The sequence below is a fragment of the Pinus tabuliformis genome, chromosome 2_2 (assembly GCF_031772625.1).
Source record: "Pinus tabuliformis cultivar Carrire ecotype Pingquan chromosome 2_2, CPIR1, whole genome shotgun sequence".
Lineage (NCBI taxonomy): Eukaryota > Viridiplantae > Streptophyta > Pinopsida > Pinales > Pinaceae > Pinus > Pinus tabuliformis.
The window spans coordinates 1,220,467,250-1,220,483,974 of record NC_142300.1 but is presented as its reverse complement, the minus strand read 5'-3'; the positions used below and the strand labels follow the sequence as shown (position 1 = coordinate 1,220,483,974).

The 16,725-nt window shown below is 38.3% G+C and overlaps 1 protein-coding gene across 3 annotated transcripts in view; it reads left to right on the top strand.

Annotated features, from left to right (window-relative positions):
• The window catches only part of LOC149197887 (uncharacterized), a 408,075-nt gene that overhangs the window by 213,903 nt on the left and 177,447 nt on the right, over window positions 1–16,725 (top strand). For all 3 annotated transcript variants that reach the window (XM_089406020.1, XM_089406021.1, XM_089406019.1), the window contains one exon: window positions 14,690–14,756. In XM_089406020.1, coding sequence (XP_089262146.1) covers window positions 14,690–14,756 — 67 coding nt within the window. The remainder of the gene's footprint in view (window positions 1–14,689; window positions 14,757–16,725) is intronic.

Genomic DNA, 16,725 nt, shown 5'->3' with positions numbered 1-16,725 from the left:
TATACCGGACATCCAAATATTCGTAGATGGTCAACAATAGGTTTCTTCCTAGTGAAGACTTCTTCGGGAGTTCGATTGTTCAGAGACCTGTGGGGACTTCTATTTTGAATATAGACAACAGTCTTTGTTGCCTCGCCCCATAGGAATTTCGGTAGATCTTGGTCATGAAGCATTGCCTTGACACTTTCTTCTATGGCTCTGTTCTTTTGTTCAGCTACTCTATTTTGCTCGAGATTATATGGAACTATGAATTCCCTCTTAAACACAGCCTCCTTGCAGAAGGCTATAATTTGCTTAGAAGTGTGTTCTCTACCGTTGTTAGATCTCAAAATCTTGACTTTTCTTTTTGTGAGATTTTCCACTTCAGCGTTGAATTCTTGAAACTTTGAAAAGACTTGATCTTTGGATTTAAGAAGGTAAACCCAAGTTTTCCTGGAGTGGTCATCTATGAAGGTGACATAGTATAGATGTCCTCCAAGAGATTTGGTCATGGGACTAGAGACATCAGAGTGTATGAGATCAAGTATTTCTTGAGCACGTGATGTGCTATGTCCAAATGGTTTCTTTGCGATCTTGCCCAAAGCACAACCCTTACATACACCTTCATGTTCTTCCTTGAGACTTGGGATTCCATTTACTATGGAGTTTAGGGTTGGAAGAATTTTAAAGTGCAGATGACCCAATCTTCTATGCCATAATTCACATGGACTGATTTCAGTATGAATAAGTGCTTGATTTATAGGAAAAACTAATCTATATAATCTGCCTTCTCGGACACCAATGGTTCTAGCCTTTTCAATGCTTGAATCTTTAGCCCAAACAATTACCTTTCCATCTATAAAAGAAACTCTATCACCCTTTTATTCTAAATATGAAATAGAAATAAGATTTTTGCACAGAACTGGAACATAAAGGATGTTGTTGAGATGAATGTTGCTTTCGTGTTCAAGCTTGATAGAGGTAGATCCGATGCCTTTCACTGGATAATTTTCGTTGTCACCAAGCTCCACAGAATAGGAGGACTTTCCCTTGGAGAGAGTCTTGAGTTGATGATGGTGTCCCGTCATATGTCTCGAAGCTCCACTGTCTATTACCCAAATGTTCTCATCTTGGAAGGTGCCTAAGAGTGCGGAGAATAAGCCATCAACTTTTGTAGATCTGATCAATATTGGAGATCAAATAGACCCATAATTGCTTGATCTTTAGACCAATGAAAGTTGACATAACTGATTCGAAGCTAGCCAATTTCTTCATGAGGGAGATGATCTTCTTTACGCCCTTTGTAGAACCATGCTCTGATACCATGTTGAAAAGAATGGAAATTTAAAATATTTGATTTCTCTTAACTGTGATAACTGCTTGTGATATTATTTCTTTAGATTCTGCTCCTTATTTTTTACATGAATTATTATCATCAACCAGCTACCAAAACAAGAAGATCAAAATGCACAAGTACACAAGATGTTGGCACCAAGCCAGGGCAAAAACCTCTCCAAACTGTGAGAGGAAAAACCCTTTGAACTCTTTCTTATAGAATCTTTATTGGGAAATTACATGACCCAAACATTGACTCAATAATACCTTCAACATTAGATGACAATACCTCCAAACATGTACCCAAACATAATGTATCCTTCTGCAATTTTGAACAGTATATCAGCTCTGTAGCAAGAGTATGACAGTCAACAATGATGGTCTCGGATAGGCTCTTCTAGCCTCTTTCTATCTTCGCACTTCGTGTAGACCCATCACACACATAATAGCCTCTTGATCTGAGATTTCGTGATGCCAAGGAATGACAGTTATAGGGCAGCAAAGATAGAACCTTCCGCTTCAGGATGTAGACTCACGTGATAGGAGAGATAGGGCTCTTCTAGCCCTTTGATGACTTCGATCTCTTTTGCGCTGACTTCCTTATGCAAACTGCGGCTAGATTGGATCTATAGCCCAACAATATACCCATATGACATGATGCCCTAGATCAGATCAGAATGCCGCACTTGAGAGCAGACCTGGTGCTGAACTCGGATGAGGGAACCTATATCCTCATTGACTGTAGCTACCCTTTCACTTCGCTATCCTTCATGTAATGAGCGAGGATGATTGTGTTGTGAGAAGGTGCCAACACAACCTTTATATAGGCTTGCCTCCTCACCTCTAGGTCGACGTGATCCTAGATTAGGCTGACATAATGAGAGCCTTCCAGAATTGTTCAAACGAATTATTTTAAGCGGTTTCTTTACATCAATTCCATGGGTACATGTTGGAGTATTTAAGTGATGATCTAGAAGGATTTTTGACATACAACAATTACATTTACACGTGTAACAATACATGCTTGTCTTCCTTTTACATGACTTATACTAAGGCTCTTCAATTGGAGCCACGACTAGACCAAGACAAAAATATAAAAATAATTTTTCTTGATACTAAATTACATCGTTACAATATTTTACATGATGAAGACCGAACCTAGTTACACTATTTCCAACACCTATTAAACGTTTAGAGTTTGGGAATAACATTGATGGTTTTTTGGATGTGGGGAAAGGCAAATAGAATATGAGTTGTTATCATTTTGGTGGAAATCCCATTTATGATATTGATGATGATTCTTTAGTTGAATATGTAGAATCATTGCCTTTGGGGCAACTATCCTATATAAGAACATGGTGGGAGGATTCTTATGGTCACTTACGCGGTGATGATTAGGATTTTTGGCAATATGAAGAGGAATTATTCACAGATTTAGTTAGCCATTAGAGGATGACTTACTATCTCCCTCCTTTGGTGATCTCCAACTGTCTCCTTTTGCACATCATATTTATCTTGTCCCTGAGGACACAATTAAGAGTTCTATGGCGAAAGGCAAATAGAATATGAGTTGTTATCATTTTGGTGGAAATCCCATTTATGATATTGATGATGATTCTATAGTTGAATATGTAGAATCATTGCCTTTGGGGCAACTATCCTATATAAGAACATGGTGGGAGGATTCTTATGGTCACTTACGCGGTGATGATTAGGATTTTTGGCAATATGAAGAGGAATTATTCACAGATTTGGTTAGCCATTAGGGGATGACTCACTATCTCCCTCCTTTGGTGATCTCCCACTGTCTCCTTTTGCACATCATATTTATCTTGTCCCTGAGGACACAATTGAGAGTTCTATGTTTGGTGGTGAAGTGACTATAGGGTAAGAGTGTTTTCAACTCTTAATTTGCTATATAGATTTCAAGTTGAATTAAAAGATGCAACAAACCTTGAAATTTGAGCAAATATTTTTTTTGAGCTTCATTCCCATTCTGCATGGTCCTAAGTGTGTAGATGTGTGGAAATCGTTTAATTGACCCTTAACCTTAACAATTACTTTAATTGTTAGAGTATTTGACTTTTATAAGATATAGTGAGTTGATTTAATGAAATTTAAGGATTATTTGCATTAGTGAATTAGATGAATCTCAATCATTGATTTCAAGTGATGTTGAGATCTAATCCGAAAGGTCAATCACTTTGGAGATTAGGGTTGTGGATTTGGTCATAACTTGAACTTATAATAGGTAGGCTAGGTTAAGGGAGAGGACACATCCGAAGTGCAAGGCACAATGAGATAGTGAGATCTCAGTGCTGGTCCTTCTTCCCAACGCTGCATCTGCACTGCAAAGTCCTTCTCATCATGTTGCATCGTGCTACTGTTGACTGCTACTGCACTGCAACATCATACCCATTTCTGCTACTGAAATGGATTCTTTATCATCCCCATCTTCTCTCTGAAATAATCAAACTTGGTTCTTCCAAGGGCCTTGGTAAGGATGTCTACCACCTGTTCTCCTGTAGGAGTGTAACTCAATTGTATAGCTCCTCGTTGGACACAATCTCTGACAAAGTGACACCGGATATCAATATGCTTTGACCAATCGTGAAACACTGGATTCTCAGAGAGCTTGATGCAACTTTGATTATCACACATGATCCTGGTCGCCTTCATCTTTCTTCTGAATATGTTCATAAGAAGTTTTCTAAGCCATATGGCCTCACACGAAGCTGTGCTTGCGGCCATATATTCTGCCTCAGCTGAGCTCAAAGCCACAAATTTCTGTTTCCTACTGCACTAGGAGGTCATTCCTGATCCAATGTTGAAACAATACCCAAAGGTACTTTTCCGATCCACTGAACTTCTTGCCCAATTTGCATCAGCAAACTCACTCAATCTGATATCCTTACCCCTGGTGTACAAGAGTCCATAATCGACTGGTCCCTGTAAATACCTGAGAACATGTTTCGCTGCTGCCCAGTGCGCCCAATTCGGATCCACCATTAACTGACTGAGGTTGTTGACAGCGTAGCAAATGTCTGGCTTGGTATGAGTTGCCTGTATAAGGTGGGATCGACATCTTTGTCTTCTGATGCATCAATCTTCTTCCAGTTGGTTATCATTGGAGTAGCCATGGGTCTACAGTCCTGCATCCTGAATCTCTTCAGGATTTCTGTAGCATATCTCCCTTGCCCAAGGAAGATCTCCCCCTTTTGCTGTCAAACTTCCAACCCTAGGAAATAATGCATTCGTCCCAAATTCTTCATGTTGAACTCCATGGCTAGATTCTTCTTGCAGTCCCCTATGAGCCTGGATGATCAGGAAGAGATCATCCACATATAATCCTAAGATTAGAGGCCCATTCTCTACAACCAGATAGTAGAGATTTGGATCTGCGTCACTCTTGACAAATCCAATTTTCTGCAAGTAGCCATCGATTCGCCCATACCACGCTCTAGGTGCCTGTTTCAGCCCATACAAGGCTCTCCTCAATCTGCATACATGAGACTTCTTCTCATGTGTCTCAAAGCCCTCTGGTTGTTCAATGTATACCTCTTCTTCTATCACACCATTCAGAAATGCCGTTTTGACATTCATCTGATGAATCTCCCACCCCATATGTGCTGCAAGAGATATCACGGTTCTAATAGATGTATACCTAGCTACCGGGGCGAAGGTGTCTTCGTAGTCAATTCTTTCCTTTTGAGCATACCCCTTAGCCACAAACCTGGCTTTGTATTTCTCAACACTGTTGTTTGCAGTGTTCTAATCTTGTAGATCCATCTCGAACCTACCACTAACCTGTCTTGAAACTTTGGTACTACCTCCCAGACATCTTTCACCATTGTGGAGTTGTACTCCTCTACCATCGTATCCAGCCAAACCTGATGTTGAGCTGCCTCCTAAAAGCTGGCAAGCTCCCCATCCTAAGCTACTAATGCTTGATATCTATTTGGCTGTTTTCGCTTCCTCTTATTGTTCCTTGGTGCAACGATGAAGTCCTTTGCATCTCACAAAATCTGATGAAGTTCCCTACTCATTTTTCCTCTGCCATTAAGTGCTTCTGTTGGCTCCTCCTCATCCTGTGATTCTTCCTGACCCGTGGAAGAATTCTTTTCTTCTGTTGGTTGAAGAGGTTTGACCAACGGTTCCTCTTTTTTTTGCTCCTTGGAAGACATTTCTCGAGATTTTTTGAAAGCCCTGCTTTCCATGAACTCAACTTCTCATCGAACTACTACCTTCCTGCTCCCTGGAAGATAGATTCTGTATGCCTTAACATTCTCGCTATATCCCACTAGATATCCTTTCTCTGCAGTTTGATCTAGTTTCTTCCTCTTTTCCTCGAGTATGCGGCAATATGTTAAGCTCCCAAATATCCTGAAATGATTGACTTCAGGCGTCTTCCCTGTGAAGAATTTCTTTGGAGTAATCTTGCCCAATGCCTGATGAGGAGTTCTATTCTTAACATAGATTGTTGTGTTGCATGCTTCTGCCGATAGGAATTTTGGCATATCCTGATCATACATCATGGCCCTAGCTGCTTCTACAATAGTCCTGTTCTTTCTTTCTGCTACTCCATTCTGCTCCAGATTGTAAGGAGCTGTCCACTCTCTTCAGATGCCCTCTTAGCGCAAAAATCAGTGAAGTCCTTATCAACATACTCTCCACCATTTTCTGAGTGCAAAACTTTTATTTTCTTCCTAGACAGGTTCTCCACCAGAGCCTTCAACTCTTTGAATTGACAGAAAACCTCGTCCTTGGTTTTCAGAAAATAAATCCAAGTTTTCCTTGAGTGGTCATCAATGAAGGTAAGGAAGTACTCGGCACCACTAAGAGCTTTAGTGGACATGGGTCCATAGATATCTGAGTGTATCAATCCTAGTACACTCTTGGCCCTGTTTTTACTTCTAGGAAATGTTGCCTTGGCATACTTTCCTAGAGCACATCCTCTGCATACATCATCTCGTTTCGTACTAAGATCCGAAACTCCTGTTACAGTGCTCCTGAGAATTCTCAAAGCCCCATGGTGCAAATGTCCCATTCTTCTGTGCCATAGTTCGTTCAAATCCTTGTTTCCATGACTGCTTATTAGTGCCATTGGTGATTCTAGTTGTAGTCTGTACAACCTGTTACTTTTGATCCCATCTGCACTTTATTTTTCCAGCTCAGGTGTTTGACGTATACTTTCTCCTTGATGAATAAAACGTCATATCCTTTGCCTTGAAGTTGCGATACGGAAAGTAAGGTCATCCCCAATCCTAGTACATGCAACACATTGGTAGCACATAATCGCTCTCCCATTTCTGTTTGAAAAACTATGGTACCCCTCCCTACTGGAGTACATTTTTCCTTGTTCCCCATGGTGATCTGAAAGTTCATCTTCTCCTCCCGATAATCTGAGAACCATTCCCAGATTCTCGTCATATGCCAAGAGGCCCCACTGTCTATATACCATACCTTTGATGATGCAGAGCTAGTCACACAAGCCACTTCTTCTTCCAGCTTGGAAGCCAACATAGAGAAATCGAAATCACTTTCTCTTGTGCAATTTTTTGAAAATCTGTGCGAGTCTCCTGATGTAGATGCCTTTGCATCATGGTCTTGACCCATAATTGATTTTCCCTTCCTGTCTCTGCTTACTTGCTCCGATACCATGTGAAAATTCTATCACTACAGCAACTGATTTATTTTACCTAGTTATATCCTAATAAGTTATTTATGAAAATCCTTCAATAAACATTAAAATAAATTCTGCTGCAGATATCACATCATAATACAAAAACAAACACATGCACAAGAATTAACACATCGACACAAATATTTTGGACAATCAGTCCCTGGAAAAACCCAATGTGGGAAAACCGGTGCAACAAGGGAGGATTTTATTATTCAACAATTCTTTAGTACAACTTGGTGCCAAACTGGCTTTACCCAACAGAGAGAAAATTCTTCAGCACTTCCCCCAGTCTTTAGCGTCAGCCTGGCTGACCTCTGCGTAGCTCCCAAACCCTCTGTGTTAGCACCTGCCTCTCTGTGTTAGCACTGGGCTTCTCTGCGTCACCCACGCCGACCCTTCAGTGACTGCGCAGTCTGCCCAAGAGGCTCTGCGTTTGCGTCTGCAACCTCTGCGCTGTTCCCTTGGTGCTATTCCTGACCCTCTGTTTCGTACTTGCTGCCTCTTGCTGCTCTCCAGACTGCTAGTTTGAATTTTTTCAGCTACCCCACTCCAGAAATCGAACTGATTGGTCTCCCACAGTATGTTCTCCAACTGACCCTCAAGCCTCTTCGTATACTTTTCCTGTTGGCCCTTCAACGGCCGAGATTAAATCTCTAATCAACGGCTAAGATTAGATTTGACTTGATCTATGACTTTTGGAACCTTCTAACCCAGTTTTATATTAATACTCATTAATATTTTAGTTTTCCTAAGTTTAGACTTAGGAACTCCATTAAAAATATTAATTATTTTAATATCTCCCAAACTAGTTAGAATCTGCCCAAACCATTTCTGGGTCTTGGAGATCTCATGTGCTTTAGCCTCTCCACCAATTTTCATGGCTAGAGCACATCCGATGCTACCCCAAATCAACAGACTTAGGTGTGATGCAAGAATCTTGGTTGCTTTTAACTAGATGCCTATTCTAGGTGTATCCTTTTTCTTAACTATTTTGAAGCTAGTCTCTAGAGTAGGTTGTGAGATAGAGGCCAAGGGGAAGCAAGCAAAGGCTTGATTAACGATACCTCCCCTTAGGTACTAAGCACCTGGTGCCTCCAACGTTGCAGAGGCTATGACTATGATGACTACAAGGTCATTGTGTTAACCACTAAAGAGGTGCTAGGCTCCTCAAGCTAGATAAGAAAGGTGGTCCTATTATCTCTATCAACCAAGCTTATGCTTGGAGGTAAGTTATTAAATGCAAGACTAGCTTAGGATGCTAAATGCAAAATTATGAGTGAGTGATCTTGGAGTGAGATTGTTTAAGATTTCTTCAAGTACTTAGTTATTATTTGAGTTATGCCCACAAGTACTTAAACATAGCAAGTAAAAGACAATCTCATCAACAATAATATGTGCCAAATTCATAAGTGCCAACAGATACCCACAAGGTACAATTGCTTAAGTGCTCAAGACAAAATTATCATTCACAAAGATACTAACTGATTGAGGAGACTTACAGCACTTATCCACTTAGAACAATTAGCTAATGAGACAAAATAAAATGCCAATGATAATTATACAATGAGATTGTAAATGCTCTTAGCCAATTTTTGCCTTCTTCAAGACATTTATTAAGAGATATGCAATCCAATCCTTAGATTTTAAATATCACAATGATTTCCAATTAGATTAAGATCACAAATCACTCAATGGCAATGATTTTAAATACTCAAGAGATGGATAATTTAATTCTCTGATAACTATAACAAGTTACCTCAAATGCCAATTAGATTGATGAAACAATTAGATCTCAAAATATAAGTGATGTAAAACCATTCAACACAATGCCAAAAGATTTAAGTGCTTTAGAGAGTGAGTTTAGTGCAAAGTTAATGACTCTTGGAAATTATGAATGAGCTTACAAGAGACAAACAAATGTTAGTGTTCTTATCCAATCTTACCAATGCTATACAATAAGAGTACTTTAAACATTGAAACAAATTTCGTCCACAATGAACTATTAGAGCATGAGCAATGCTATTCAAGCAAGAGAAATTTATGACAGCAGTGGGATTACTATTGTTAGAGCACTTTAGATGCAAAAAGAGATGTCCAATGCAAGCAATAGCAACCCAAATTCCAAGCCGTCACAAAATCTTAAGTGGATTAGCCTTTTAATGATGCAAATGTCTCTGTTATATCAGACTTTATATTGTACTCAAAACAGAGATGACAGTCACCAAAATTTATGATTTCATGCCAAATGATGAATACCCAACCTATCCAATTGACTTATTAATGCGTTAGATAATGCGTGAGTTAATTTTTTGTCAATTGAATGAGCTAGATATCAATGTTACGAAGAAATAAGACTGCTGTAGCAAACAGTGAGCATAGAGGAAGGTTTAGAGATCAAACCCTATAGGTCCTAGGCCTAGAAAATGGCAAGTCCACTTGCCCAAAATTTCTCCATGAAATATGACACCTGAAACACATTCTTTACCAATTTCTCTGCAAGACACACCAATGATTAGCTTTAGAAATCAAATGCTTACCCACAGAGACAGAGAGGGAAAAGAGGGTGAAGATGAGGGCAGGAGACAAGGAGAAAAGGCTAGGAGGGAGAGGCAGCAAGGCCGAATAGGCCTGCGTCTTAAGGGAGAGAGCTTAAAAAATGCATGAGAAGTCCTAGGAGGGCTGCTGCTTGGCTAAGGGAAGGGCCGAGAGGCCCTAGAGGGCTGTTGCTTTAACGCCCTGCCACAGGCCACAAAAATGCTGTGGCTAGGAGAGGGCAGTCACTTAGGAGTTGCAGGTAGCTGAGGGAGGAGGGATAAGGGAATCTGTGAGGGAGGAAGATTGAACGGAGGAGGGAGGCATGACAGAAAAAAAGGAGGGCCAAGGGCAGGAGGAGGCCTTCCAAGGCCTACGACAGGGTTCCAAAGGGAGGCCGAGGGTCTTTAGGGCCTATGGCTAGGCCTAATAGGCCTGGAAATGACAACGGCAAGCCTGAAAGGGCTGCTGTCCAGCAAAAAGAGGAGGCTGTGGCCTCAAAACCTCACGGCAGGGGTGAAACCAGGAGGCCGTGGCACTTTTAGTGCTGTTGCTAAACAAAACAACGCGATGGCTAGGCTAAAGAGGGAAGACAACTAGGACAGAGGGAAACGTTGGGCCTAGGGGCACAATTTTTTTCTTTTCTAAACCCTTGCCCAAAATTCAATTTTGCTTTAGATCTACAATTTTGTCCAATTTCCTTTGATGTTGGTCCTACAAAAATCCTAGAGACTAGATCTTACCCTCAAGGGCCTAGATCTAGCTCCAACCAAACAAATCTTCTTGAATCTCACTTGCACAAATCAAAATTACAATTACCCAAAACCCCAAACTATTCAAAAATAAAAAATTTAATTTACAAAATTAATTTATAAAATATACAAATGCTTGAAATATTTTTTGAAGAATAATTTTTTTATGATAATGACAATGGCTTGATGTATTTTGAAAGATAGAAGTTAACCAGTTACCATAGCCTTAGCGAAGTAAGAAAACCACATAAAATATTGAAGATCCAAGCAAGGTTAGCCTGTGCCCACAGTCTGTGAACTTGGAGCCTAAGGGCCGGGGACCTGCAAACTCTATATATTTCTTAAGAAAAATCATAAGATCATACAATGAATTGGATCACCTAAGATAAGTCCAAAACTTACCGATATAATATTCCTATCATCTACAAATGAAATAACAATTCATATAATATTGAAGGACAATATAGCAAAGTACATACCCAACACATACCATAGATCAATGAGACAAAGAGACCATGAAATGTACCCCAGAATATTTTATTATGAAATTCAAATATTCCCAACAGAACAATGGCTTCACACCAATGTTTACAAAATTACATTTGACCAAAGATGAAGAATATAAGCAGAATGCCTTCTATTTATAGAGAAATCCCTCCAAGTGGAAAATAACAGCTAGTTGGCTTGATTCCTGTCAAAATAATCTTGACTGTCGATAAATACTTGATTAACATTTAATCTCTATCGTCGAAAATACTTATTTTTGAGGAATTTTTGAATTTCTCATTAATACCATTTTTTATTAACCCAAAATTAATTATTTTGGATTAATTTCCTCAAAAATTTGACTTTGACTTAATAACCAAGATCCAAGGGCTTAATTTTTCTTTAAAAATCCATTTTTTCCTTGGTGGGGATCTCCAAAAATTGACTTCTTTATGACCCACGATTTTTTTGGTCATTTTCCACTTGGAGATCTCTAATTTTAATTTTTTGACTCTAAATTAATTAATTTTCTCGCTTAGGATTTAATTTTTATTTCGCCAGAAAAATTAATTAGAGTCAAATACTTTAGCCATGGTGTCTGATTGCGAGGGACCATGCACAAAATTATCTTTACATCAAATAATTACATTTCAACCCTCAAGGGGGAAATAACAATTCGTTAGAGACCCTCATAATTTTTACCCAATTCTGTGATGCAATATGATCTAGTAGACCAAGTGATTCGTGATAAAATAATTTAGCCAAATAGCTTTAATTATTCCCAAATCACTTTTACAATAGACTCGACTAAAAGATTAGGACTCACCTAAGACTTTGTCAATAAATTTCACCCTAGCATTGAGGTTAAGGTGGAGGGAAAAGCTCTGCCGATTATCCGTGTTTAGAAACACACATAGAATGATTGCGAGGGACCATGCACAAAATTATTTTTACATCAGATAATTACATTTCAACCCTAAAAGGGGAAATAACAATTCGTTATAAACCCTCATAATTTTTACCCAATTCTGTGATACAATATAATTTAGTAGACCAAGTGATTCGTAATAAAATAATTTAGCCAAATAGCTTTAATTATTCCCATTTCACTTTTACAATAGACTCGACTAAAATATTAGGACTCACTTAAGACTTTGTCAATAAATTTCACCTTAGCATTGAGGTTAAGTTGGAGGGAAAAGCTCTGCCGATTATCTGTGTGTAGAAACACACATAGAACGATGAGACGGAAAACCTCCTAGGATGAAATTCATCGCCAAAATCATAGGCTTACCTAGGTTGTTACATAATTAATGGTCATACTAGCAACGTTTACATTACAAATTTGCAGAATGTGTTTACAATGACATAATAATTTGCTAGCTAATGATTCTGATCTTTGAAAAAATTGGCATAAGTGCTTCCTTGGAATTGTGAAAAAAAATCGGTGCCACAGCACCAAAAACAATCCCCAGAATGGTGAGGGAGAATAGGATAATGTGGCTCTTGCAAGGAAGAACAAAGCAAAGAAGGAATCAAACAAAGGGTCCAACTCCAAGGAAGAAAGACCACTATGTCAACAATTGTTCACAGAGGAAGAAAGGTGACAAGAAGGGCAAGAAGTCGATAGCAGCTTCAGAAAATGCCAATGAGCTTTCTAGTCGGATGGAACGGGAGTTCCCACTCATAGATTTCCTGACTAGCGCAACCTTATAGGATATTTGGTACATAGAAAATGGGGCGTCATTCCATATGACAGGAGTCAGAGAGTACTACTCCAACTACAAGGAGGGGGAAGTAAGATTCCAATTTGAGATGGGGAATAAGCCCAAGTGCAATCCAGTTTGGAGAGGGACTGTCTTATTTCAGAGGAAGTCTGGCAAGCTGATTCCAATCCATGATGTGTTGCATGTGTCAGGAAAGGGGATGAACTTGATTTCTGTTTCTATCCTTCAGGATAAGGGGTACAATGCAATCTTTAAAGGACAGAAGGTGTTGATTTAGTGCCAGGAGTGGAAGGCACCAATAGTAATTGGAGTCAGAAGCGGCATACTTTATAGGTTGCAGATGGAATCTGGATACTCCAAGGGCACTAGTGAGCAGCAGTGATCCAAGAGATTAGGGAGAGCTTTGACATAGGAGGATGGGCCATATCCATCATGGGCACTTAATTTGCTCAGGTAGACAGTGGTAGGTGTTGTAGAGGTGAGCACAGAGCACGATGATGTGTGTAAGGGATGTGTGTTGAGGAAGTTTGCTAAGGCATCTTTTCCAAGGAGTGACACCAAATCCAAAGTTGTTATTGATTTGATTCATTCTGATATATGTGGACCAGTGTTAACTCAGTCTCTCAAAGGGTACGGATATTTCGTCACCTAAATTAATCAATGTACTTTTCCTAAGTAAAACTTAGGAAGGAAATCATATTAGTTAGTCCTCATGAACAACCACCTAAAGCGGACATCTCTTACACATGCTAAGACACCAAACTTATTGGAAGACCTCCTGATGCTACAGAAATCAACAGATTTTTGTGCCCTAACAGCAGATTTCCATGTTTCCCCGAGGCAAAAATCCATCCCTAGATGTAAATCCTCACTATGGTTTGCTGCTTTTGGTATTTTACCGCACATCACAGATCTGATATTTCATTTTACAGCAAGATTTTTTTACGGTTTGGCCATATTCCTCAGTCCCTAAGGCTCACAAATCCCTTCTGACTGCATAGGGATTCCCTCCTATGTTTAGCAAGCACTAACTTGAAGTGTACAGAAATTGTACAGGTGATAGTGCACATTCTCCAGTTACCTTGGAACCCTTCTAGTTTCAAGTGTTAATGAGACCAAAGGCCATCAAACACAACTTTTCTTGTCCCCTGGTCATACCATTCTTTATTTAAGTTTGACTGTTGTAACCAAGCAGATAAAGATCCTCCCTTACAAATCTCCTCTTATTCCAATGTTGGAGTTTCCATTTGTTGAATTCAAAACCAAGCTATGGTTTCAAATATTGAGTATTGTCAATAACCAAAGTGTTAAACCAATGTGGAAGTTGCATTTTGTTGATTTTCAAATTGGACAGTAATGCCAAATGTGAAGAGTCAATCTTCAGAAAGTTAAAAATTTGGAAACGACAATGAAATCACGATCCATTTCATAAAATAATGAAGTGCGGTAATAATAATAATAGTCCCATGTACCAAATGTTGAAGTCACTAAAGGCAAAATAGCCTATAAGACAAAATATGAGGAAGCAACCAACTTGGAGCTAACAAGAAGCATGTTCCTTGCATGGAAGCATGGAGTCCTATGTTTTAATAATGTTAGTGGGTACTGGTGGATAAGAATTTTTATTTTTTATTTTATCAGTTTATTTCATTGTAGTTATTAGAAGGCTGTGTTTGTGGCCTCTACTTCTATAATTATCACAATTGAAGTCTACTTTCCTTGAATCATATATCGAATCATATGTTCTGCATGAAATGCTAGTAAATTACTAGTGGGCTCTTTGTTTCACGGCATAGTAAAGAAATACCGAGTTATTTTTAAAGTGCAGATCTATGGTAAAATCAGGTTGCAAAACTTTAGTTTTATGAATTAGTGTTTGCAATGCTGATATTTATTTAAGTGTATGTTTTGAAATGTTTGGTGTTGATTATAGATTCAATAAATCCAGTATATCTGTAGATACTGACACTAATATCTCAACTTCTAGCAGTGCTATCATGTATCCCTATACATTGCCATAACATGGGTTTGCTCTATGACTGGTAGTGTGTAATAAGTATTGTGTACATTCATACATTTGAGATTCGTTGCCTGTCAAATATAAGTATCCTTTGCTCCCATCTTTCACTATTTAGAGTTTTCGTTCAATCTTTTGTGTTTATGTAGTATTGAAATTTTAATTGTCTTTTAACCAGCATGCAGAATACCCTTACAGAGCTTCTATCTGTGCAACGAGCTTCGCCACTTAAAAAATCTTTGAAGGTAAAGTTTTGAACTATCTCATGCTTTTTAGAAGTTTGAGAAAATTGTATTCAGAAAAGTTCTTTGAACTGGCAACCAAGTGTTGGTGGAAATAATTGCTTCCATAACCCCATACGGTTCTGTCAGATACAATCTTGTTTGACAACAATCACTCAACTGTGAAATTCTTCATAGCCAGTTTACATCCACTGCATATTTGTCTTGATTCTTTAAAGCCTCATCCCTGCAATTTAATCATTATTACAATTGATGCAAACAATCTTAATCTATAATCATATAAACAGTCTACTTATATGCATGCTTACCCATGTTGTTTCTATACAAAGAAGAAAGCCTTTTTAATGCCATGATTTTGGTTGTATTATATTTGTTAGCTCATTTTCTGTAATAATATGTTTGTGGTGATGATGTTCCATCGTCTTAAAAGTATCTACTGATGCTTGGTCTTGGTTCTGCTTGTGACAACTCTATTGTTGCTATGTTTGGGTACAATCCAGATTTGTCAGCTGTCCGGGTGTTCCAAGAATTTCTGTTCATCCTTTTTACTATTACTACGGCTAGTTTCAATGGTGCTTTAATTCCAGATTTACCCTATCACCTGGTTATATTATACTATCATTATTCTGGTTCTCAAGTATATACATAATTATCAATGATGTAACATAGTTGGGATGCAATTTGAAGTAGTCTCATATAGAACTTCAACAGCCAATTGATTACAAACTAGTGCCAAGATACTTCTTTTGACTCAATATATTACAGCATTGCACAACCGGAATACCATCATATGTGAAGTTTGGTCTCTGCTTGGATCTCTCTTTATGTTCTTTCATTTTTCATGTGTGGGAATTGAACCTGGGTTGGGAGGTGTTGCCGCCTCGCTTACACACCTAAGTTAATGTGGGAAAAATCCTCAACCCCACTAGGTGTGGCCTTGGTGGGAAAATTAGAGAAGGGGCTGTCACCTAATCCCAACTCTCTCCTAGCTAAAGCTAAGGGGGGTGGAACCTAAAGATGGTTTCTAAAGAAAAACTCATTAAACTAACAATTTCTAGGAGGTAATTGGTAGATGAGTTAGAGCATCAACCATTCAACAAATTGAGATGTAACTTGAAGCAATAAATGAAGGATTTAGCAAGTACACATAATCATGAGCATGTAATCAACATCAAATGCAAATAAATCAGTATGACTCAATGATATATCCTGCACGGCAAAATGTAAGTAGACCGGTGCCAAATAAAATCTTGCAAGGAATGAGATATATGCTCAAATAAATGGAGTACTTGTAATATTGGAAGATATCTTCAAGCTACAACAAGATCAAATGAAATGGACGCTGCAAAACAAACATTAGTGAATCAAACAAAAACTATAAAATGATACTACAATTTTGAACGGAAAGCACTTGAACAAAATTGAGAACTTGCAAATTTAAATTACTTGTACTTGCAAAGAGAAAACAAATGATATAAATCCTTAAATTCGATGAGCATAAATGAGGTACAAGAGTAAATTCAAAGTGTTTGCAAGTAAAAAGATGTAAGTGCTTTCTTAATCTATTTGCATTTATTTGAGAAAGAGTTCTAATCTAAGTTGCATTGAAACGAATACGGGGTTTGGAACAAATATGACAAATTTTCAAAAAATCTGGATTCGATACGGCAAAAAAACGACACACACAGATATATATATAACAAAATAAGAATTTTATATTACCATTCATCTTTTAGAATCTAGATTCTATATCTAAAACTACATAATCAATTATTATCTATCATCATCATCAATTGAACATAAACATTGTCATCATCATTAATGATTATTATAACATTCATGATTCAACATTTCATCAAGTTTCTATTTTAAATTTCAATCATCAACATGATAAGTTACAACATCATCACCAAAATTAATAATGCACACCACATAGTACAATGTACAAAATGAACTATGACTGACAATCTAC